The sequence below is a fragment of the Ochlerotatus camptorhynchus genome, unplaced genomic scaffold, assembly GCF_037179485.1.
Source record: "Ochlerotatus camptorhynchus isolate MF236.1 unplaced genomic scaffold, CSIRO-AGI_Acam_v1.1 ptg000503l, whole genome shotgun sequence".
Classification (NCBI taxonomy): Eukaryota; Metazoa; Arthropoda; class Insecta; order Diptera; family Culicidae; genus Ochlerotatus; species Ochlerotatus camptorhynchus.
Genome location: NW_027040988.1, coordinates 1,878,425 through 1,905,267, shown reverse-complemented (window position 1 = coordinate 1,905,267; position 26,843 = coordinate 1,878,425). Strand labels below are relative to the sequence as shown.

General features: G+C 40.9%; 1 protein-coding gene across 1 annotated transcript in view; it reads right to left on the bottom strand.

The window, feature by feature from the left end:
- LOC135712778 (cathepsin L-like) overlaps nt 1-21,235 on the bottom strand; it is a 37,527-nt gene extending 16,292 nt beyond the window's left edge. The window contains exon 1 of the mRNA XM_065235834.1: nt 21,128-21,235. Within this exon, the coding sequence (XP_065091906.1) occupies nt 21,128-21,208 (81 nt within the window). The 5' untranslated portion in view covers nt 21,209-21,235. The remainder of the gene's footprint in view (nt 1-21,127) is intronic.
- Nucleotides 21,236-26,843: the final 5,608 nt, after the last annotated feature.

The window sequence follows — 26,843 nt, the reverse complement described above, 5'->3', positions numbered from 1 at the left end:
AAGGTGATTTTTGCAAATGTAATCGTACTTATTTAAAATAGTTCCAGTGTACCAAAATTGATTAAATTTTGGGTTTGGGTTCCATTTTTAATGAAGACTACTTATATGCATTTACCTCAATACCCTTAAAGAACCCAATTATAAGAAACACTATTCTTTTCAATTCTATTTTCTCCTTCTCTTCTAAGTAAAAGAACTTATTTTTCTCACCTACTGTTTCAAATGTTTTTTTTTTAAGCAAGAAAACATAAAATCAAGAATAAATTGTTTACAGTGTTGCCAAATTTCAAGATTAATGTTCCATTTAAGTAAATATGAAACCTAATTATGAATAATGAAGGAATAGATTTTCTGATTTTAAAAATTTAAAATAATCTTAGGATTTATTCAATAACCGCCAAATTTCACAAATTTTAATAATGAATTGTTTATTTTGGCGTAAAATTTCCAAACCATTTATATTGATATTAATATATTATTGAATGGAGCAGCAAAAAAAATTTCAACAATGCGGTCGTGCTTTGGACACAACTCTTAACATTTTTTTACACGGTACATATCCTCCGTGTAAAAAAGACCTGAGTGTAATCCCTAATAAAAAATGACCATAAACGAACGATAACCCAAATCATTGAACTATTCCACAAATGGTTTGGATGATACCCAGAACACGTCGTTAAGCAAATTAACCATACAATTTTTATTAGGGATACTTTCAAGATAGGTTTAATCTTTGAAAATAACAGCTGGACGTTCTGTTTTACCAGAAAGGGCTCAGAAAAATGTTTATGCTTTTAGATCAGCATTGTAAGTCCTTCTCACTCACATAATTTTAATATCTCATCAAAGTGGATGCATTTCAATCAACAATCAATACGAAACTAACGGTTTTAAATTGGCTCACCACTTTAGTAGCCTATTGGTCCCAAGCAAACGATTAACGTACCCTATTCTAGTTGAAATTCTATTACTACACTAAGTTTGTTTTGTTTTGATTCGCTATGAAAGTTTGACAGATAACATCAGGGGTGTGTGGATTCATGCAGAACATGCAGGGATGAGTGAAATAGCTTGGGACCGTTGTTCTGGTACTGAGTGAGCCAAAAATAATAATGATTTTCTTCGGGACCCAGTGGTCTTAGAGTTACCTCTATGCTTCAATCGTGTCGAAAGTATGGTGTAACATTTCTTGTCAAAAAGGACAAAATTATCATTAATACAGTGCATGAACTGACATTACGCTGCTTTTACTGCATTTGTTTATTTTTGTGGCCATAAAAATTACGTGAGATTTTCAACATGATTGAAGTGCATCCTCTTGGATGTAATATTAAAATTTAATTTTTGCTGTGTTGTTGAAACAATTATCTGAAAAGTAATAAAAGTAACGAACTTGTCTTTGTAGAGTCGATGACTACCAGTATGATTCTTAAACTAAGTGCCGCACCCCTTGATGATGATAGAGAGAGATAGAGAAAGAGGAAAACAGAGAAAGGGAGAAGGACACCGACATAATAGGTGAGGGAGAATCAGTTGAATGTAAATAGCGATCGGGATTGGAATAATAAAAGAAGGTTTGCTGCGTGAGATTAAATTGTTTATATTATTGAGATTCTGAAGAAGTGGCACGGACTGGGAGGGGACTCTACCAACCGGTGGAAACTTACGATTTTAAATTGGCTCACTACTTGACTAGCCTATTGGTCCCAAGCAAACGATTAACGTATCCCATTCTAGTCGAAATTCTAGTACTACACTATGTTTGTTTTGATTTGCTATGAAAGTTTGACTGATAAAATGAGGGGTTCGTGGATTTTCTTATGTTTCGAGAGGTGCATCGATTAGCTTGGGACCGAAGATAGTATCAGAGCTGAGCCAAAAAGTTGAGCACGTATCTTCGGGACCTTCTGGTCTTAGAGTTACCTCTATGCTGGTAGGTCCCGAAGAAACGTGCTCAACTTTTTGGCTCAGCTCTGGTCGAGGCTCTGGTACTATGTTCAGTCCCAAGCTAATCGATTCACCCCTCGAAACATAGGAAAATCAACTAACCCCTTATTCTATCTGTCAAACTTTCATAGCGAATCAAAACAAACATTGTGTAGTACTACAATTTTGACTAAAATGGGGTACGTTAATCGATTTGCTTGGGACCAATAGGCTAGTCAAGTAGTGAGCCAATTTAAAATTGTTTGTTTCCACCGGTTGGCAATAGTGCATAATAATTATTTCTAACACTGCAACAATTCGTTTGAGCGATAGCAAATAAAACAACAAACGTAAAAAAAGTATAATAGAAAAGAAAACGTGATTCAACATGTTTGCAAGCATCAGAAGAGATGTCGCATGTTTGATTTTCTCCCGGACCAGAAATGATAATTTTTAATTTCAGTTTATTTACGCGATGCAAGGTGCGTGAAAGAGCTCGGCAAATCGGTGTTGATGTTGGCTCGGTTGCAATTTTTTTTGTGTTTTCGCAAGAAATTGATAGACAGGGTACCAAAAGTGCTTCTGAACGTATTTCGCAGTTGGGTGTGGTGAAATTCGTGAATTCGCGGTTTATGTTCAGTGAAAATTCCGTATCACAAAATTGCTCACCGAGTTCCCTTTTTTTGCCGTTCGGCCACGACGGCTTTGCGAGAGAAAAATAAGCATTGGGAATGTGCTACCGGATGTATTGATTTGGTGTGTACGTTCCAGTTAAAGATTGTTCTTATACATTATTCGATTGCATTTTCGAGGGGACGTCCGGAGAGCTTTGAGATTTAGGCGTTGTTGCTTTTGCGGACAGACGCGTTGATCACCGGTAAGGGCCAGTAAGTGCTGCCAGCAGATGAATCAAGAGGTATTCGAAACAAAATTGATAAGAAATTTCCATTCAAATCGATTTAATACAGTTGAACAAATTTCAAAACTGTATACGTTCCAGATTTGGAAATAATATTTTTTTGAATCTGGAAGTGTGTTTATGATACCATTATCCATTTGATAAAGGTAGAGTGAACATGCGGGGCTTATTGTAAGTAAAAGTGACCTCGGAGTGTCGTGAACTATCAGGCATTCTGAAATGGGTCACTGGAGCTGCAATAGAGCTAACACCTTTTAACTCCCGGACTAAACCTGCTTTAATTTAAGGGTAATAAAAAGCAGTTTTCTTCCATAATAACACTGCCGGACATTCCTCGTCGAACGTTCGACAGAGCAAGTTTGCTTACGCTACTCTCCCGCCGCCGCAAAAGTGTTTTTCGGAAAAAAGTGGATTTTTTTTCTCTCCCCGATCGGAGTTTTTTTTTTACACCTTCAGGTGTGCAGTGCCACAGGCGGACATAAACGTTCCCCGGAGGAAGCAACCATCTCAGCCGAGTCTGAAGATTGGATTGTCCAACGGTAAAACTATCAACCACCACCTAGACATCGCATCATACGGCATCAAAAGGTCATCACCCGTATACACCGTACAACGAAGCAGCATAACTGCAGATACGGTCTATACAGACCGGACGGTGCCCTTTGTGCTAAGCCACGTGCTGCAACAATAGAGCGATCATCTCTGCTTCATCGCACAGTGGAGTTTGTAAACGCGCCATCCCGGCATATAGAGATAAGTTAATTTTTTTTTTCTCAGCCTAATTCTTTTTTTTTTGTAAACATTTTTTTTTTTTTTTTTTTTTGGTTTTTGATTTGCTAATATTAAGTAATCCCCCTGCAGCGTTGAATTTCCTTTCTTACAAATTATTACTTATATTATTATTCATTATCTTATTTAGTTTTTTTTTGCACATATTTTATTTTTATTTTTTTAACACTGAGCAATTCACTCACAGTGTTGACTTCCTTTTCTTGTTGTTTCCTTTCCAATTTCAATCCATATATTTGAAATTTGTGGAAAATATAAACATTTAATAACTAAGATTGCAACCAATTCCGTTGCGGTGGTATCTTAAGTCACCGCAATGGATGATACAAATAAAGGCGGGGGTCTGTCGCTTGACATCTCTGATGATGAGTCAATAAAGTCTCCCTCATTTGAAAAGCTTGATAGCTCTGAGGAAATGGATACCCTCGAAGAGCACCTTGATCAAACCACCAGCAAGAACACTGGAGCCTATCCAAAAGTGAAATCTCTACCACAGCCCCCTTCTCCTCCATCGCCGCCTTGTCCTTATGTGCCCCCTACTCCACTCCTTCCCCCGAAAATATCAGCGACCCCCCGCCACAAGGCTTACCCTGATGACTCGAAAGGTCCGTGGGTTGTTTTCTTCCGGCCCAAACAAAAACCTTTGAATATTTCTCGGATTTCGAAGGATCTGACAAAACATTTTTCGGCCGTAACCGATATCTTTAAGGTGACGCCAAACAAACTGCGCGTTACCGTTGATAACCTGAAACAGGCAAACCGAATTGTTGCCTGTGAGCTTTTTTCGATCGAATATCGAGTCTACGTCCCCAGTTGTGACGTAGAAATTGAAGGAGTGGTCACCGATTCGAGTCTGACTTGTGAGGATTTCCTGCAAGTCGAATCTTTCGGCATTTTCAAAAACCGTGCCCTTCCGAAAGTCAAGATACTGGACTGCATTCAACTGCAGTCAGTGTCGCACATAGGCACAAACAAAAAGTATACCCTCTCAGATTCGTTTCGTGTGACCTTTTCAGGATCGGCATTACCTGACTACGTCACAATTGGGAAGGTTCGACTACCTGTACGCTTGTTTGTACCGAGGGTAATGAATTGCTTGAAATGCAAACAACTAGGTCACACCGCGGACTTTTGTTCCAACAAACCGAGGTGCGATCAATGTGGGGAGGAGCATACGGAGGGTCCTTGTCATGCTACACCAATATGCGTTTACTGTAAGGATGCTCCGCATGCTCTGAGTGATTGCCCGAAGTACAAACAGCAGGGAGAAAAACTAAAGCGGTCCTTGCAAGCTCGCTCTAAGCGCTCGTTAGCAGAAATTTTGAAAACGACCGCTTCATCTTCCCAAACCACCCCAAAAAGCAACAACACATTCCACCTTCTGCCAGATGATGATCAGGGCTCTGACTCAGAGGTTGGTGAGAGTAGTCCTTTTGTCTTTAACGGCAACACGAGGAAGCGGTCCAAAACAAACGTCACCCAAAAACCTCGTAAGGCCTCTCGTACGGACTCTCAACCTACCTTGACAAATTTAAGAGGTAGCGGAAATGTAGCAAAACCCCCACCACCGGGATTTCAAGTTTGTAATTTTAACAAAGACTTTCCGCCACTTCCGGGATCATCTAAAACCCCAGATATCCCAGTTTTTCAGCCAGAAAATCAGCTAAATAACCAGCAAGAACATGATGCCATGTTCACGTTTTCTGGAATTGTGGAGAGCATCTTCAATATATTCAACGTCTCTGACTCAACTAGGAACATTATTAATTTAGTGCTTCCATTTGTGAAACCTCTTTTGAAGCAACTAGCTTCTAGGTGGTCCTTCCTTGCATCGATCATATCGTTTGATGGATAATTTTCCGAATGAGGTCGGAGATATGATCTCTCTTCTTCAGTGGAACTGTAGAAGTCTTATACCGAAACTTGACGCATTCAAATTTTTAGTTCACAACTCACTTTGTGACGCATTTGCTCTTTGTGAAACATGGCTTTCTTCAGACACCGATCTCCCTTTCCACGATTTTAACATTATTCGCCTTGATCGAGCAGATTCGTATGGAGGGGTGCTTCTAGGGATTAATAAGCTCCATTCCTTTCATAGAATCGATCTGCCTTCCGTGACAGGCATTGAAGTTGTCGCGTGTCAGGTAAATATTCGAGGTAAAAGCCTCAGTATTGCCTCAGTATATTTTCCTCCGAGAACTGCGATTTCTCGCCAAGGTCTCTCAGATATCTGCTCAGTTTTATCTGAGCCTCGGTTGATCTTAGGAGATTTTAACTCTCACGGTACAGGCTGGGGGGAACTGTACGACGACAACCGCTCAACCTTGATATACGACATGTGCGACATCTTCAAAATGACAATTCTGAACACCGGGGAAGCAACACGAGTAGCCAAACCTCCAGCAAGAGTAAGCAGATTAGACCTCTCACTTTGTTCGAGTTCACTATCGTTGGATTGCTCGTGGAAAGTAATCCAAGATCCCTACGGTAGTGATCATTTGCCAATCAAAATTTCTATTACCAATGGTTCATCTTCCACTCGCTCGGTTGACATCGCGTACGACCTCACGAAAAACATCGACTGGAAAAAATTTGCGGCCACGGTTCTCGGTGGTATTGAATCGGTTGAGATACTCCCTCCGCTGGATGAGTACTCCTTTTTATCGCGACTTATCGTTGACTGCGCTCTTCAAGCACAGACGAAACGCGTTCCGGGTGTTTCCATTCGCAGACGACCTCTCACTCCGTGGTGGGATAAGGATTGCACCAACGCGAACAGCGAGAAGTCCGCCGCGTTTAAACGCTTCCGCAAACACGGTAAGGTCGGGGATTTCGAGCGGTACACCGACCTCGAGAAAACTTTCAAGGGCTTGATTAAAGCCAAGAAACGCGGTTACTGGCGTCGGTTCGTCGATGGTTTGTCGCGAGAGACTTCCATGAGAACACTCTGGAATGTCGGCAGGAGAATGCGAAACGCGTCATCACCGGTCAACGAAGACAAGGAGTACTCAGACAGTTGGATATTCAGCTTCGCGCGGAAAGTTTGCCCGGATTCGGTGCCGGTTCAAACCAACGTTCGTGATGGTCCGTCGGGTAATAACGAAATAGATTCTCCGTTTTCGATGGTGGAATTCTCACTTGCTCTCCTCTCATGTAACAACTCAGCTCCAGGAATGGATAGAATCAAGTTTAACTTGCTCAAAAATCTCCCAGACGTCGCGAAGAGACGCTTGTTGAACTTATTCAATCAATTTCTGGAGCACAACATTGTTCCGGATGATTGGAGGCAAGTAAGAGTTATCGCCATTCGAAAACCCGGTAAACCCGCGTCGGATTTTAACTCGTACCGTCCCATCGCGATGCTGTCCTGTATACGGAAATTGTTGGAGAAAATGATTCTTTTTCGTCTAGACAAATGGGTCGAGTCGAATGGTTTACTTTCAGATACGCAATTTGGATTTCGGAGAGGCAAAGGAACGAGCGACTGTCTTGCGTTGCTTTCAACTGAAATTCAACTGGCCTATGCGCAAAAACAGCAAATGGGTTCAGTTTTCTTGGATATTAAGGGGGCTTTTGACTCTGTTTGTATCGATGTCCTTTCGGATAAACTCCACGATAGTGGGCTTTCACCAATTATGAACAACTATTTGAGCAACTTGTTGTCTGAGAAATATATGAGCTTTTCTCATGGAAACTCGACAACTTCACGAATTAGTTACAAAGGTCTCCCCCAGGGCTCATGTTTAAGCCCCCTTCTTTATAATTTTTATGTATTTAAAAGACATTGATGGTTGTCTTGATGAAAATTGCTCGCTAAGGCAGCTTGCAGATGACGGGGTTGTGTCTGTTATAGGGCCAAGTGCACCGGACCTGCAAGGACCATTGCAAGATACCTTAGACAACTTGTCTACTTGGGCTTTGAAGCTGGGTATCGAATTCTCTGCGGAGAAAACTGAGTTGGTTGTTTTTTTCTAGGAAGCACCATCCTGCACAGTTACAGCTTCAGCTAATGGGTAAAACAATCACTCAAAGTATTTCTTTTAAGTATTTAGGTGTCTGGTTCGATTCCAAATGCACATGGGGAAAACATATTGCGTATCTGAAACAAAAATGCCAGCAAAGAATTAATTTTCTTCGTACAATTACTGGAACTTGGTGGGGAGCACACCCGGAAGATCTGATCAGGTTGTATCGAACAACCATCTTGTCGGTTCTAGAGTACGGTAGCTTCTGCTTTCAATCCGCGGCAAAAACACATATCTTGAAGCTGCAACGGGTTCAATACCGTTGCCTCCGAATCGCGCTTGGCTGTATGCACTCGACGCATACGATGAGCCTCGAAGTACTCGCGGGTGTTCTCCCACTGACAGATCGTTTCGCGGAACTGTCCTTCCGGTTTCTTATCCGTTGTGAAGTAATGAACCCATTGGTAATAGAAAATTTTGAGAAGCTACTCGACAGAAATCCTCAAACAAGATTCATGAGTTTGTACTATGAGTACATGACGCTGGAGGTTGGTCCTTCTTCATTAATCTCCAATCGTGATTGCTTTCAAGCCTTCTATAGTTCCTCTGTAAATTTTGATCTGACCATGATGCAAGAAATCCATGGAATACCAGATCACCATCGGTCGATGGTTGTTCCCTCAATTTTCGCAATCAAGTACCACCATGTAAGTAACGATAAAAGATTTTTCACAGATGGGTCAACCATAAATGCTTCCACTGGATTTGGTGTATTTAATCAATTTCATAGCGCCTCTTATAAACTGCAGAAACCATGCTCAGTATACGTTGCGGAACTCGCAGCTATATTTTACGCAGTAGAGCGAATTGCCTCACTACCGTCTGACCATTATTTTATTTTTACGGATAGTCTTAGCTCATTGGAGGCTATTCGTTCAATGAGGCCGATGAAGCACTCCTCGTATTTCCTGCCTGAAATACGATCTAAACTGAGTGCTTTATCTAACTGCTCCTATACTATCACCTTAGCTTGGGTCCCATCTCATTGCTCAATTCCGGGTAATGAGAAAGCGGACTCATTGGCTAAGGTGGGCGCTATGGAAGGCGATATTTTTGAGCGACAAATCGCCTTCAACGAATTTTTCTCCATTGCTCGTCAGCAAGTCCTCATCAGTTGGCAACAAAAATGGAATGATGGTGAATTGGGAAGATGGTTACATTCTATTCTCCCTCAGGTGTCGAACAAGCCATGGTTCAAAGGGTTGGACATGAGCCGCGACTTTATACGCGTTATATCAAGGCTTATGTCCAATCACTGCTCGTTAGACTCGCATTTCTATCGAATTGGGCTCTCAGGCAGCAATTTATGTGCGTGTGGCAGTGGTTATCACGATATCGAGCACGTTGTTTGGTCATGTACCTTACACCGTGTTGCCAGATCTGAGTTATCCATATCCCTCAGGGCCCGAGGAAAACAACCCGCGATACCCGTTAGAGATGTCTTGGCGAGCCGAGACCTCGACTATTTGAATTTAATTTATGTGTTTTTAAAACGGATAGATTTGAGGATTTAGTAGTTAGTGTCATCTTGTGTTCTCCCAAGTTGTTAGTTGCCCATCGGTGTACCCCCATGTTTGTCTTTTTCATCAGAGTGTCGCCTAGTTCGAGATCAAGAGCACATTGCTCTCCAAACCTTGTGTTCACAATCCCTACCCTGCCATCCATTTGTTACAATTTGTTACCCCTAACCTCGAGATAGCCGCGAGTAATCGGCCTCCGCTTTACTAACGTTAGTTTTAAGTAATTTTGTTATTTAAACAATGAATATCGGCTCCGCAAAGCTACAGCAAATGAGCCTGGAAAAATAAACGAATTATAAAAAAAAAAAAAAACACTGCCGGACAGCGGGGGTAAGATTGTACACACGCGAACACACACACACACACACACACACACACACACACACACACACACACACACACACACACACACACACACACACACACACACACACACACACACCATTTAAAAAAGTATATAGTTAAAATTACAGTTTTTGTTGTTAACAATCAAGAATCAAACCAAAAACAAATGCACCGACCTCTCCCACAGGTGTCGAACAAACCATGGTTCAAAGGGTTGGACATGAGCCGCGACTTTATACGCGTTATATGGCTTATGTCCAATCACTGCTCGTTAGACTCGCATTTCTATCGAATTGGGCTCTCAGGCAGCAATTTATGTGCGTGTGGCAGTGGTTATCACGATATCGAGCATGTCGTTTGGTCGTGTACCTTACACCGTGTTGCCAGATCTGAGTTATCCACATCCCTCAGGGCCCGAGGAAAACAACCCGCGATACCCGTTAGAGATGTCTTGGCGAGCCGAGACCTCGACTATTTGAATTTAATTTACGTTTTTTTTTTTTTAAACGGATAGATTTGAGGATTTAGTTGTTACCCAACACTTGGAGGCGAACCAGCCTAAGGCTGAAAGCCTCCTTAATAAAGCTAAATAATAATGTTACCCAACAAACAATTTGAGTTGATTAACAGCTGAATAAGCAATTTTTTAGCTGAAGATGCTTATTTTTGCCTGAATAAACTCTTATCCAACATTCAATGTTTGTTGGGTGGTGTCATCTTGTGTTCTCCCTAGTTGTTAGCTGCCCATCGGTGTACCCCCATGTTTGTCTTTTTCATCAGAGTGTCGCCTAGTTTGAGATCAAGAGCACATTGCTCTTTAAACCTTGTGTTCACAATCCCAACCCTGCCATCCATTTGTCACAATTTGTTACCCCTAACCACGAGATAGCCGCGAGTAATCGGCCCCCGCTTTACTAACGTTAGTTTTAAGTAATTTTGTTGTCTAAACAATGAATATCGGTTCCGCAAAGCTACAGCAAATGAGCCTGGAAAAATAAACGAATTATTAAAAAAAAAAAATTCACCGACCAATCGTAGTTCTACGTCAAATTTCCGTTCGTGCCCTTAAGTCTACTTTTTATTGTAGTCACTTTAACGCTTTTGGGACATGTCCGGGGATGATATTTAAAATCGTGACTTTGGTGTGACTGTGCAAAAAAATATAAATTAACTGCAAATTCAGTAAAATGTTGTCATTTTAACAGAAATTTAAATTGCTGGAAGTATCAGCAGCATTATTTTGCTGGAAACATTGCTGTCCCATTTATCCCTCAAACATGTTTCAAGCATAATCCACCAAGGGATCCCGAACAATGTTTTTCAATATATTTTTCTTCCTAAAAATCATATAGGGTAGCGACTTAAAAAAACTGAAATACGCTTCGCTTCCCGAGTTTTACAGGTTGAAATTTGATGCAGGTTTTTGAGTAATTCACAAAGAACAATCTAACGTACATAAAAATTTGTAAGGTGCGTATAAGCATTAGTTTAGGATACAGGAAGGGCTGACATCATACTTTAATTTTCAATAATTTCACATAACCGTAATTCCAAATTTTTCTCATTCATCTTCAAGATGGATGATTAAGATATACTTTGGTGCAATAAGACCACTGATAAACCGCATGGGTGTCGTAGAACATTAGAAAAGATGTTAAAAACGGGCGGACAAAATGGGGTCATTAATGTAATGCATTTAATTTGATGACACTCTAGTATTTATTCGGGAAACCAACAACTCAATAGGTCGTATGAATAAAAGCGTTTACTTTACTTTCCCCGTAAGAAAAGCACGGGAAAGTAAAGTAAACTCTTTTTATTCATGGATTGAAAGAACTTACTCCTGCCAATATCATATTCAGCCAAAATGACGAAAATTTGGGCTAATTTTTGTTTTTCAACAAAAAGGGCTGATGTTTTCAGAAATAATATAAAAAACTCTATAGTATGATGAAAGCTCACAAGTGTTAAAGTGTAATACCAACAATCAATACGAAACTATCGATTTTAAATTGGCTCATTACTTGACTAGCCTATTGGTCCCAATCAAATAGATTAACGTACCCCATTCTAGACGAATTTCTAGTACTACACTATGTTTGTTTTGATTCGCTATGAAAGTTTGACAGATAAAATGAGGGGTTCGTGGATTTTCCCATGTTTTGAGGGGTGTATCGATTAGCTTGAGACCGACGATAGTACCAGAGCTGAGCCAAAAAGATGAACACGTTTCTTCGAGACCTTCTTGTCTTAGAGTTACCTCTGTTCCTTCAATAAACCGAGCGAACTGTATTTTTCGGTTGGATACTCGAAAACGAAAATAAAACGCGTCCGATACTAGCGAGTTCAACAAAAGATATGATTTTTTATTCTCCAAAAGATACATTGGTATTTGTGAGGTTCCAACTTTTACGGTACAGTGTTGGCAGCAATAGTAGGATTCTGTAATGTAGATTTTCTCTCTTAACATCCTCCCGGCGTTGAAATGGGTAATTTCAATCCATTTGGCCATCTAGAGGCAGTAGACATATCTCCGTTATAGCACGCTTATACTCCCCCTTTGAAGTCTTCACAGTAACAACCCGGGTCACGCCATCCTTACCAGGGTGTAACTCCTTCACTCGCCCAAGCGGCCACTGGAAGGGTGGCACATTTTGATCGATTACCAACACCAGGGATCCTTTGGTAATGTTGATCGTCTTTGTCCACTTCGATCGGTTTTGCAGCTCGGGTAGATATTCAGCCGTCCATCTTCTCCAGAAATGTTGAAATATTGTCTGGACAAGTTGCCATCGTGAAAGCGTTGACTGTTTTAGATCCAGATAAGACGGTTCAGGAACTGCCTGCATCTCTCGACCAATTAGAAAATGTGCAGGGGTAATCGCAGATAGATCACACGGATCGTCAGAACACGGCGCCAATGGCCGCGAGTTCAGCACAGCTTCAATTTGGGTCAATGTGGTGTATAACTCTTCGTACGACAGCTTACAACCGCCGACAATCCGCGTCAGATGGTGCTTTACCTGCTTCACTCCAGCCTCCCAGATACCACCGAAGTGAGGGCTTCGTGGTGGTATGAAAGACCATTCAATTCCTTGATTGATGCAATAATCCGTTATCTTCTTGGACTGCTGTTGATCGTTAAGAAGCCGCGCTAGCTCCTCAAGTTCATTTTGAGCTCCGACAAAATTCGTTGCATTGTCGGAATACATCTTACATGGCAACCCTCGCCGGCTAGTGAATCGCCGCAAGGCAGCTAAAAATGCATCAGTGGTCAAGTCGGACACAAGCTCCACATGTATTGCTCGCGTCACCATACAAACGAACAAACAAACATAGGCTTTGGTTACTAACGGCCTGCGACCAGCAGTGAACGACTTTATCAAAAAAGGGCCAGCGTAGTCCACACCAGTATAAGCAAAGGCTGGCGCTGGTTGGACTCGGTATGAAGGCAGATCACCCATCAGCTGGGACGTTTTCAGTGGATTCGCTCTGAAGCAAGTAATGCAGCTACCGATGATTTTCCGGATCGTTGATTTGACTCTCAGTGGCCAAAATCGCTGACGAACCATTGCAAGTAGACCCTTTTGTCCAATATGCAAGTTTGACCGGTGCAAATTCTTCACAACTGCTACCGAAAACGGATGTCCGGCAGGTAATAACATTTGGTGTCGACTGTCATATGGTATGAGAGCATTTTTGATTCTACCTCCCACACGCATAATCCCATCTTGCGAATCGATGAACGGTTTCAAGCCACACAGACGGTGTTTAGTTTGCCTTCCTTCAGTAATCACTCGTAACTCGTGATGGAACATTTCCATCTGAACACACCTCACTGTTACCGCCAGCGCAGCCCGTAGTTCAGGAACGGTTAGCGGTCCTCTGACGATCATCTTCTTTCTGCTGGTAAAGTATTTCGCGAATCGAATCAAGTAGGCCATAGCTCGTAGAATCCTGTCATAATCATTTGCTCTGTCGAAAATCAACAATCGTTTCACAGGAGAAGTAACAGCCAACGAGACACCAGCTTTCATTTCGGGTAAATTTTCATCCGCCAACGGCGCTGGGTGCACTTCTTCAATCGTTGTCACCTTCAGCATGGGCGGACCGTCCCACCACATCGTGTTAGCTAACAATTTACGGGGAAATTCTCCACGCGAAATAATATCCGCTGGGTTTTGTTGACTCGGAACGTATCGCCACTTATACGCACCTGTAATTCGTTGAATTTCGGTCACTCTGTTCGAAACATACAGCTGTAGTACCTCCGGTGGTTTCCGTATCCAACAATAAACAATCTGGGAATCGGTCCACAGATTTACGGACTCGAAATCAATATCAATCGCAGCAATCGCTTTTTCAACTAATTTTGACAGCAACACCGCACCAAGCAGCTCGGCTCGAGGAGTAGTAATTGGCTTGCACTTGCCAGACTTTTTTGGAAGAATCCGTGATTTGCTGCAGATTAGATGCATCGTGACTGAACCGTTCTGGTGGATAACTCGTGAATAGAGACACGCCCCGTAAGCCACGTCGGAGGCGTCGGAGAAACCGTGCAGTTGCACGGACATCGCATCAGCTGTTGAGATCCACCTTGGTACACGCAATTCGTTCAGGCAAATCAACTCGTCACGAAAATACTGCCACTTAAGCACAATATTATGTGGGACAGGGTCATCCCAATCCACCGCAAGCACACTGACCTCCCGAAGAATCAATTTCGCTGCAGTAACAATCGGGCCAACTATTCCAAGCAAATCATATATCTTGGCAACTTCACTGAGAATTTTTCTTTTCGTTGTAGCTTCAGGATTACCAGGTTCGACAGAGAACGAAAACCAATCGTCAAGCGGATTCCAGACAACGCCTAAGGTCTTTATGATGTTCGAGTTGATGTCACCCACATTGAAATTCGTACCACAAGATTCCTTGTCAACATGCTGCAATATTTCCGAGTGGTTTGCACACCACTTATGAGTCTCGAAACAACCTTTCGCCAATAATCCGCTAACTTCCTGCTGAAGTGCGCATGCATCCTGGATACTGTGCGCACCTGCAATCACGTCGTCCATGTAGGCACTCTTCTTGATTACCTTCGATGCTTGAGGAAATTCGTGCTGGTGATCTTCCGAAGTCTGTCGAAGTGCCATAGTGGCTTGAAAAGGAGATGATGCCAAGCCATATGTTACTGTCGAAAGCTCATACACCGTCAGTGGCTCGTTCCGATCATAGCGGTATACTATTCGTTGGTATGCTGTATCCGGAGGGAGGACTCCGACCTGACGAAACATTTTGACAGCGTCTACCGTGAACACGTACCTGTAGCTGCGATAGTTCAATAGAATGCAAAACAGATCATTTTGAACGTTTGGCCCCGTCATTAGAGCATCGTTGATGGCCACTCCTGATGATGACGGTGCAGACCCGTCAAACACGACCCTCAATTTTGTAGACGTACTTGTGGGTTTTACTACACAGTGGTGAGGTATGTAGTAAACGGTATTGGACGCTTCGCTATCGTCGACGGTGATGGCTCTCATGTGACCGAGGTCTTCGTACTCATGCATAAAACAGGCATACTGCTGCTTGATTTCTGGTTCCCTGTCCAGCCGTCGCTCCAAAGAAAGAAACCTCGTTGCCATTGTTCGGGATTCACCGAGTTCGTTTATCATGTCGTTGAACGGGTGCCGTACGTAATACCTTCCTTCCTGATCTCGTTGGTGGGTGTCACGGAAATGTTCCAAACAGCGATCATCAGCTGCTTTGTTCGAGTACTGGATCTCATCGCAAGCTTCCAGTTTATAGAAGCTTCGTAGAAGTTCACTCAAATCTTCGTCGGCAATTTGACAGAAAGATTTAGCGATCACTGGTACATCAGTCGAAATGATACCTCCAGCCACCCAACCGAATTCCGTGTTAGTGAGCACTGGTAGGTTCGATCCTAGCTTGATCTGGTCTCCCTTCACTACATCCCAGAAAATTTCTGCACCAACAAGCATATCGATGCGTCCTCTAGTATGAAACTCTGGATCAGCTAATTTGATATCGGTAGGGATTGACCACTCCGATGCACTGAATGACCGTTGAGGGATGTCACCCGTAATCCGCGGAGCGACGAGGAATTCTAAATCAACAGAAAAATCTCCGATACAGGATTCGATTGTCATGTGCACCCTATGACGAAGTCTGGTGTTAGTCCCGTTGAGACCGCTGACTGTGTAGTCGACAGGTTCCTTCTTCGGGGCAACCAAATTGACAAAACGCTCCGTGACGAAATGGACTTGGGAAGCGGAGTCTAGTAGAATTCTGCAGGGATAAACAGCGGAATTTGATCCACGGATTTGCACCACTGCGGTAGACAGCAACGTTTGCTTCACTAGACTTCCCACACTAGCACACAGTGTTGTAGCGGTGCCGGATCGAGATGCTTCAACAAGATTACACGAATTGGATTCCTTGCGAGGTGGATGTGCGTCATCACTGGTAGTGCACTGTGTGGTTGCGATCGAATCTGCGGACTTGGAGCTGGAACCTTCACTAATATGGAGTGACGTATGGTGGCGTTTACCACACTCACGGCAGTTATGCGTCGAAGTGCATCCGTTAGTTCGGTGGCCTTTCTGCAGGCAGTTGAAGCAGCATCCCGACTTCTTCAGCATATTGTATTTATCACTCACATTCATCTTCTTAAAGTTTTCGCATTTCCATAGTTCGTGGTTGTTTTTGCATACAGCACACTTCAGTTCATGTTTTGTTTCATTCTTCTGTTCATTTATATTCACTAGCGTGTGGGCCTTCGCCACCGCTTTCGGCTTCACACTTTCCACTTTGTTGCTCGTTTCAATTTTTTCAATAATTCTGCACTGCTCTTGTAGGAACGTCATCGTCGCCGTATAACTGGGCAAAATTCGAGGGGGGCGACACATCTAAATCTCAATTCTAGATGCTCAAAAAATCTCACACTAGCGAATCAATCTTCGAAAAATCATCTTTCAATTCTCGCATCTACTTGCATCGTGCTTCATCTTTTTGCAGGAAATCTTCAAAATCGACATAAATCTTCATTTTATCTTCTCAGCGTGCGTGCAGCTAGCCACAGCAAAACACAATCTTTTCTGCATCGTAGATAGAGTCGTCCCCCTCGGCAAAATTCCCGGTTTCTGACGAGTCTCCCAGGCGACTCTCGTAGCTTTATCCATTCGCGACGAAATCATGTTCACCACCATTTGCTCGCCGAGCCCTTCCAGTTGAAGGTTCAAGTTCTTCAGTGCTTCGATGTTCTTGTTGCACACGTCCAGCAATTTTCGGAGGTTTACCGAGTTGTCCTTTACGATATTCGGCAAATTGAACAAACACTCGATGTGCTTGTCTATGATAAGTCTCTTGTCTTCGAATCTCTCCATGAGGAATCGCCAGGCAGCATCGTAGTCGTTATTGTTAACGATGTCCTGGTCTATGATTCCTGCAACCGGACCAACAAGTGAATTACGGAGATGGTAAAGCTTTATGGCCGGCTCCTCATGTGTGTATCGATCCATGATGGTATTGAACATGGATTTAAACGAAAACCATCGTTCGTACGACCCATCAAAGGTCGGTAACGGCGCTTGAAGTGGAGAGAGGAATGGCAAAGTTGATCCAAATGTCATCGAAGCGGGTGTCATAGCCACAATTTCTTTCTTCGTGTCAGCTTCCTTTGTAGCCTCCTCTGTCAGCATACTCAACCGGATCGACAAGTCGTTGTACATCGTCTCGAATTCGATGTATTTCGCTACCTGGTCGGCTCGTCGCTCTTCAGAAAGGGGCAGGGCATAAATGAGGTTCTGAAAGTCATTATATTCACTGTATGCCTGGTCAACTGTTTTTTGATGCAGCCGAAGATAGTGCAAGTTTCGAATGTTCGTATTCGGTGCATCGTCACTATGTTGAATGGCACTTTTAACACGCGTTAATTTGCCCTTCACTGCCCCTCTCTGATGAGTGAGAGTTCGCAGCTGTTCCTCCTATTTCGTTTGATCCTGTTTCTGCTTTTGTTTGGTTTCGGTGATGTTTACAGCGTAAACTTGACACGGCAAGTTTACTCATTCACGAGCGACGGCCATTTTAAATAGCGCGTCACTGCATTCAACCAGCGGTTCTGATGAATGCTCAATTTCTACGAAATTTCGCGGAAAAGCACTTCGCCACGCGATTTCCACTACTTTTCACGATATCCGGTCATAGAAGGACCAAAAAATGTTCCTTCAATAAACCGAGCGAACTGTATTTTTCGGTTGGATACTCGAAAACGAAAATAAAACGCGTCCGATACTAGCGAGTTCAACAAAAGATATGATTTTTTATTCTCCAAAAGATACATTGGTATTTGTGAGGTTCCAACTTTTACGGTACAGTGTTGGCAGCAATAGTAGGATTCTGTAATGTAGATTTTCTCTCTTAACAACCTCTATGGTAATACTGTAATCAAGCTTGCAAATGCTCATTACAGCTAAAATGCTATTTTTAGTAATTATGATACTATGAGATAGTAAAATGATAGTTTTTATTTGTTAGAAGCAAGAATGTATGGTAAAGTTTGTGTATGACACATAAAACCTGTAAATTTAGCTTTCAGACGGTCCAATAGCTGTACTCGGATAAAAATATACCATTGCTTTTTTTGTAGAACCCATTCGTATACTGTAGACTCTATAAGATACAATACGATATAGTATATTTGAATGACAAGACAGAATGTTTTCGTACTGTAACTACCAAACATAAACAACATGTTCTCATGTAACAACGCTATGAATTGTTTTTCTTATGTTTCAACCTTTCTTAACTTAACAGTGTAGACATGACTGGAACTGGATCATAGGAAATAACGTGACATATTTTACACATTTTATTGTAACAAAAAATACAATTTTGTCGACCTATGATCTGCACCATAGGTCAACAATTCTTATATACATTTTGTTAGAAGCATAGATTCGGACGCATTTCTTAATTGAGTCATTAACATCTATTTACATTAACAAATGTTTTGTTATTGATTTCTGTTCCTATTATCAGCTCTTGTTTTTTTAAACGACTATCTGTTTGAAAATAAAATAAAAATTGGAATTTGAAAAGAGGATGCACTGAATAATTCCATACATAATTTCACCTTTCACATTCATAGTAAATATTGCATCATCAGATTTTTTAAAAGGCGATTTTTTTCCGGTTTGAACGTATATCTGTTCTGAATCAAAATATTTCGCTCTTCGAATAGTTGTTGTGGAACTTGTTCCAATAGTATACTCATACTCATGTCATGATTTATAATATTGATATTTTCATTTATACACTTACTTTTTTGCTTATAATTATTAAAGGATTCACAAATTGTCTCGCTTCTTTATTTTGAATTAAGTTAAGATCAATACTATTTTTCTTTTGCACTAAGATACACCGAATTACAATTTGGATAACAGTTTGTTTTGAACCTTTTATGAATTGTTTCAAAACTCCATTCATATCTTGAAAATAAAAAAGTGAAAATGCGAGTGAATCTATCTGAATGTGTGAATAATCTTTCGCTCTCTGCAATTTGCTTAAGCTACATTAGCTCATCCAACGCGAATCAATAAGGGCATCGCAAAAAAAAAATCGCAAATCTGAAAAAGGAAGCAAGATACGCGGCGGCACGCAAAGTTATTCAAGATGTCGATCAGGATGCTTATGCTACAGCAAGAGATGTAGCCAACTGATTTGAAGTTACCATGGCTAGAGATAGGAGAAATCGTATCTCGGAAACCACATATGTACGAATTGCTTTACATCAATTTAGCAGATTTTCTGTGACGATGCTTTGCTTTACTAACATCTACTAAATGTTTTCATTTTTTATTGAATTGTTACAACATATGTTTTATGTTCTTGATTTTTTTTTTCTTTTTTATTTTTTTAAGCAACACCTTTTAACGATATAAAATAAAACAATATTCATTCGAGAACAGATTTTGTTATTCTATTTACATTAAACTGCCTAAATGTAATAAGCAACATATTTTACCGTCGTTGTATTGTAGAACAATACAAAATTGAATAATGAAACTATTAGCCCGTTCAATAAAGAGAAGTAAAGCGTGGGTTGTGCTCAGTAGGACGGACATTATATCAAAAACCCTACTAAGAAAAAGACGTGTAAATTTCGGTTTCGTGAGACCGACACATGTAAGCGGTCCTCTTGACATACAAAATAAGTTAAAAGAAACGAGAAAATCAATGGGTCAATTGGATCATTGATCCATTGATTTTCTCGTTCGTTATGAAGTTCAATTGATCAAATTAGATGATCAAGTTTCGAACCCACCACAGCATGCTTTTGGCGCTACTGTATATGGACGATCAAATGTAAAATACTGGGGTAGCCACAGCACAGTTCTGTCTAAACCTCTGCTTTTTCATTGATCCATTCCTTTCAAACGCATTGAAACGCCAATGGATTTTCTTCGTCCTACGGATGAAGGTAGAAAAAGCGAGTGCGCTAGGAGCGCTTCCTTTGATTTGAGAACAATGAGTGTAAATATTCACACAATACGCTCTACTAGGCTTTGTGTTGTAGCTTGTGAACTAACGCATCGGTACAAACGTATTACTGATTTGTGCACGGTGAAATCATTGATTATACTGATGTTATCTGCTTGTTAGAACGGAAATGGACGATTACAACGAAGTAGTGCTCTACTCTACACAGAAAAAAAGTTGTTGAATATTACATCCAAACTGCTGCAACCAGGTCAATCCATCGGTTGTGTAATATTACTTTGTACGATGTACATCGATTTTGCGAACAAAATTACATCCATTGATGTAATATTGTATCTCCTTTTTGCTATTGCGTCATTATTTCATACATCAGCTTGAATTACATTGATCGATATTAGATTTTTTTTTTTGCTGTGTATGTACGAAACAATTGGATTTATAAAACAATAAATTCCAAAAATAATTTTATGCTTCACAAATATGTTATGCGAGAAGTACGATCACCTCGTATGGTGATCTTTCCTCTAGTTCCCCTGCGATGCTCATGTGATACGAAATTCCGCGGCAATGACCCGTTCCCATCAATAGTCCAAAACCACTTTCTTTAGCAAATCCTCAAATTCAGTATAACCCGGCTGTCCTACGATTGGAATCGCATATGAAGAATTTTATTCATTTTTGACTTTTCAGACTGCTACTAAAAACTAGATGAATGGATCGATCGAATATGCTAAAATTGCCATCTATAGAAACAAGTGTGACTTGATTTACTCATCCATACACGCATCCAGGTGACAAGCCCACATTGGAGTGTGTGGCAATACGACCATCTTATTCAAAAACTGAAGCTGATCCCCAAATTGGAGGCTGGGATCCCCCTGCTTCGGATGCTACCTTTGATGGCAACCGGTTTTAGATAATCCATTCTGTGAACCACCGGGGAAAAACATTTTGTCAAGTTTGCAGTTTTCGATGCCTGAATTGTGAATAAATGAGTTTTCATTTCATTGTGCTTAAACCTTGTGATTTTAGTTTTCAAACATAGTTACTAGTAGGCGAGTTTTAGGTTCGACACTTACCTTGAATAATAGCCATTCCTCCTTTAATGTCAATGCGTTGATGGCAGCTACGCATGCAACCAAAAACACAAACAACTTCATTGTGCAGTTAGTTGCCTTTTGGTTGTGTTAAGCTGAAAGATAAAACATCAAATTATAGGTGCATCTTCTCTACAGATAAATGAGTTCTGAATAAGTTCAGATATTTTTACTGAGTACACGGCCAATGAGATCAATCCAAATTTTAGTTTAGTTTACTCATAATCGAAAAAGTGCAGGAACTCAGCGATGAGTAAATATGTCTCATGTTTTCATGTGGAAAACCTAAAAAATCTGCCGGAAAACGAGGAAAATTTACAAAAAAATTCTATTCAGTCTAGGAGCAGTAGTACCAGTAGACTGAGAGAATCCAATCGTTACTTTTTTCATATTCGGGATATTTTTCTGAAGCAAATTTACTCATCGCTGAGTTCCTGCACTTTTTGCGATTTATGAGAAAACTAAACTAAAATTTGGGTTGATCTGATTGGTCGTGTAGGAGATAAGAGTGCGAGATCAAATTACTTGTGCTACCATTCTTCAAACAATTATTATTCAATCTCCAAAGTATTCGTGGTAATCAATGTTACTCATTACATAAGCTCACATTAATTTTATTAAAGTGTTTGGAAAATCATTCGACAATCACACTGCAGGATTTGTATATCTGGTGATTAATTACATATTTAACAAGTCTTTTATTAAAACTTCTTCATTTTTTTCGTTTGATTGAACTAATGACTTAGAAAAAAAAATCGCCAATCATCAGTACTGCGGCAGGATGTTTTTTTTTATAAAACCCTTATCATCGAAAGCTTGAAAGCCATGAATATATTTTTTACCAAAAACAAATCAATATGTTTCATACTTTAAGAATATCTTAAAACAGCCTTTTTAATAAATTACTATTGTTTTTAACAGAAACTTAACAAAGGGTACCTTATGAACACTACTAACAGCCCTGAGCCTTCCGAGTTTTCAAATTCAGAACCAATTACCACCTCAAATTGCACAAGCTACTTGAACTCTACTTGGCTGTGTTCCATTTGGTGGATTTTAACTTAAAATTGACACTTCAAAAATAAATTAACATGTTCGAAAATCTCTCTGTTGTTGATTGACGGATTTTCAACCTGGTGTTTTTCAAAATCAATTACACTCTATTCCATCTAGTTAATTTCGGTAAACTGCTCTTCTAATGTGTATTCATCTATTCGAACCCACTATTTCCATATTCACAATGCTTTTTCACTATACTTACAAGCAATCAGCTCGGTATCGACGAGAAATCGTTCCACTCCAATCGGTCGATCGACTTAAAATGAAGCGAAAATCTACGGTCCAACGCTGGAAAGATTCTGAGGACAACTGGACGTGCTTTTAGCTTTATATACCCCAAGCAAATGCGTGCCGAGCCAACTAAAAACCACCGGAAATTTCTGTATGCCACGAGGTTGAAGTTTAAAATTTAATTTTGCAAACTAGACTCTACGCAATGTTAGCAGAAATCCTGTTGGATTCAAGGAGGGAGTAGTAGGTACATTTTATTCATGAGAGATCTCTGTAAATTAACTATCGCTTCAGTAGAGTATTTCCACGATGATGCGTTGTAGGGGAAGACGGGGTAAGGATTCTATAACATTCGCCCGAATTGACGGTTCTCCTGAATGGACCATTTTTCAATAAGGTAATTTGGTAATTATTGCACGCCATGACACACCATGCACACATGACCATGACGTTTACCGATCATGGTGACATACTAATCAGTGGTCAATTGTTGAATTATAAGACATGTGTTTTTTTATACTCTATTTATTAGAAATATTATGATGAAACATGTTTTAAATATTTTTGAGATTGTGCATATGATTTCAGTTGTAAAATAACCTATTACTAGCTCAAAGTTATATAAAATTTTGTAATCTTTACAGGAAACTGTTGGTTATTTTTTTATCTAACGCTTAATTGCAATACATCTATCAACCATGTAAAAAATACAAAAAAATATAAATGTACAATAATTGGATCACAGTTCGACTCTTGGTCCTGGATTATTGTCTATGGGGATAACGCCTTAAGGTATGCAACGTTTCATTTAAAATAGCTGCTGCGTAGATTTTTCTTCTGTGGTTGATTGATTCGATAAAATCAATAAAATAACTAATATTTCATTTTCATTTTCATTTTCATTTTCAAGCACAGAAGGGGGTCATAGGGCCAAGTCACCAGCGAAAAATCGCTGTCCATACTGCACCAGGGTAGAGGTATAGATTTGGCATCACAGAATAATAACCACAGGGGTCAAATGAATCTTGTTTACGATACCGGATAGTAAGGAAAGCTGTTGAACATAGGGGATAGTCAGAGTAACAGCAATAATAGTGAAAGTTAGGAAAATAAGCAGGTAGAGATGGTTGATTTGCAATGGCTATCGACTCTGTTATATGGCCTACCGTATCAGATTCAAATTTAATGTCGTTTAATATTGCGCTTATTACTTTTATTTGTATTTGTATTTATTTAATCTTCGATATATAAAAACATCGTACAGACAAAAATAACTTATCTACTAATTCTAAGCTTAAACACAGTTTTAGTCATACCAAAATCAAACATATTGGAAACCTAGTTGAAACGATTACAGCAGACATCCAGAGGGTTGTTCATTCCATAGTCAGTACGGTGATTCGATCGGCGGAAGAACTCCGGTTGCCGCGTCACCCGAAACGGTGTGTTAAAGCGGAGTTTCTCAAGTATGTCTGCACAGTCGATATGGTCTGTCAGGACATCAAAGATGAGCATGCGTTGAAGGAATACTCGTCTGCTTGATAGTGTTGGTAGATCAATCAACATGCAACGGCTTTCATATGATGGCAGGTTCGTTCTATCTCTCCAGTGAAGGCCTCGAAGAGCATATCGAACAAAGTTCTTTTGAATTCGTTCAATCCGATTGATGTGAACTGCATGGTACGGGGCCCAGACTTGCACCCCATATTCTAAAACACTGCGTACAAATGAGCAATACAGCGTCTTTAGACTGTACACATCTTCAAAGAATTTCGTGTTACGCTTCAAAAATCCCAGCAGAGAATACGCTTTGGCTGTTACTGAAGCGATGTGTTCGACAAACCTTAGTTTGCTGTCAACGAGAATCCCCAAATCCTTAACGGTGCTCGTACGTTTCAAGCAACAAGTTTCCATTCTGTACTCGAAAGCAATCGGTGTACGTGAACGACTGAATGTAATCACGCAACATTTCTTGATATTGGCTTCCATTCCATTCAAACTGCACCATTCCAGAAGTCCGTCGATATCCGTTTGAAGCGCACAGCAGTCTACCAGCGACGTGATTACTCGGTAAAACTTGAGGTCGTCAGCATACAAGGATTTTGAAGATTTTATCTTCATGCAGAGGTCGTTAATGAACAAAACAAACAGCAAAGGTCCCAAGATACTGCCTTGAGGCACTCCGGAATGAACCTGGAATGGAACAGAGTAGGACTCACCGACTTTCACCGAAGAACTGCGCCCTGTGAGATAAGACAGAATCCATTGTGTCAGCCACTCAGGAAGTCCTATCCTTTTGAACTTTTCAACTGCAAGGATGTGTGGCACCTTATCAAAAGCTTTGGCAAAGTCCACGTATACAGCGTCGACTTGCTGTCGTTTTTCCATCCTATTCACAAGAGTCGATACATAGCTTAGCAGGTTCGTTGTGGTCGAGCGGTTTTTCATGAAACCGTGTTGTTCAGTAGAGATTATACATTTGGTAGACTGGTACAGCACATCATGCACCAAGCTCTCGAAGATCTTCGGCAGACAGCTGAGAATGGAGATCCCACGATAATTCTCTACATCGTTGAGCGAACCAGATTTATGAATTGGTGTGATTGAAGCAGATTTCCAAATCGTAGGAAAGCACTTCTCGTTAAGTGAACGGTTGAACAAAATGCTTGCAGGTAACGCTAGAGAATTCGCACAATGTTTAACGACAAATGGAGGCAATTGGTCAGGCCCAGCGCCTTTTGAACCGTCGATTGATTGCAACTTGAGCAGTACATCGTTTGGTGAAAAATTCATCCGTGGCACGTTTACATCATACTGCGGAATACTGTCCAGGTACGTTACAGACAAAGGTGGTGAGTTATTACTTGACACACTTTGAAAGTAAGACGAGAACATATTCGCTGATTCCTGCTGCGTAGTGGTAGTCATTCCTTGGTAGCGCATGTTCTGAGGAATCCCTTTCGTCGATTTTCGGTCGTTAACGTAATTCCAGAATGATTTCGGGTCCGCTTTCACGTTGTCCTCGATGCGATGAATGTAGTCGCGAAAACATCTTGCGTTTAAAGAGTTGTATTGAGCCTCTGTATCACGCATTTCAGTTTTTCGTGACTCACTTCTGCGTTTAAAGTATCGTTTCCTAGATTTACGAAGACGATTCCGAAGGTGCCGAAGGTCCGCGTTCCACCATGGCTGGTTTTTGTGAAGTTTCCGTCTGCGTTTTCTCATCGGTACACTAGTTCGGATGATTCCAAAAAGCTCACCGTAAAAACGAACAGCTGCTTCGTCCACTGAATCTGTTCTTAATAATTGTTCCCAGTCAACTTGCTGAATTTTCCCATTCAACACCGTGAAGTCAAAGCGATGAAAATCAAAGCATTCAGACTCCTCTTCGACAAAATTGTTCTCAACATCCAGTTTTAAAACGATCGGTTTGTGATGTCTGTCCATTTGCAACAGCGGTAAGGGTGGTTCAAACATATCTGCACAAGCTGAACTGTTGGTAAAAACCAAGTCGAGTAGCCTATCGTTGTCATTAACGAAATGGTTCCGCTGCTGCAGTCCTGTAGGCAACATAGATTCAACCAATGCTAATTCAGACTCCGTGGACGCATTTATCGGCAAGAAGCAGTTCATGTCCTCGTCATATTGCCAGCATAAGCCTGGCAGATTCGATTTAGGTTAGCGACTGAAAGTCAATTTTTAAATGTTATATGCGACAGTTAGAAGATACTGAGAGGTTAGCACATATCATCGGCAAGAGACGTGCGTGTGAGAAAAAAAAAATTTGCGAAAAAATCCAAGGGCACCGGTGGGATTCGAACCCACAATTCCCATTCAGTACACGGGTGCATTGCCAATTATACAACGGTGGACCTATGGTCTACGGATGTATTTGGCTAATGACATATGAGTTTCGAATCCGTTTCCCTCCCTTAGTCTTTTTGCGCAAGCGTTCTCAATACACAACAATCGTCTATCGTGCCTGGCAGATTGTAATCACCCAACACAATCATCTTATCACATGCTCTAGCAAGCGATGTCAGTTGCTGAACACAAGTGGAGTGTGTTTCGTAAAGCACAGGGTCAGAATTAGGAGGCAGGTATACTGTACAGAGAAAAATCTTTTCGTCCTTCAACTCAATGCAAACAGCTGTTTGTTCCAGTATAGCGTCTTCCGAGAAAGTAACAGATGTGCTCATCAGCCCGGTTTTGACACCTATCAATACACCACCACCTCGACGAAATTGGCTAGTGGCAGAATTACGATCACAACGATAGAGTTTGTAGCAGTCTGTTAGCTCCGAGTCGAGAATATCATCCTTCAGCCAAGTCTCAGTAAAAACAATGACGTCATAGTCACACGAAGCGAGGGCAACAAATAGGTCGTTTGTTTTGGTTCGTAGCCCTC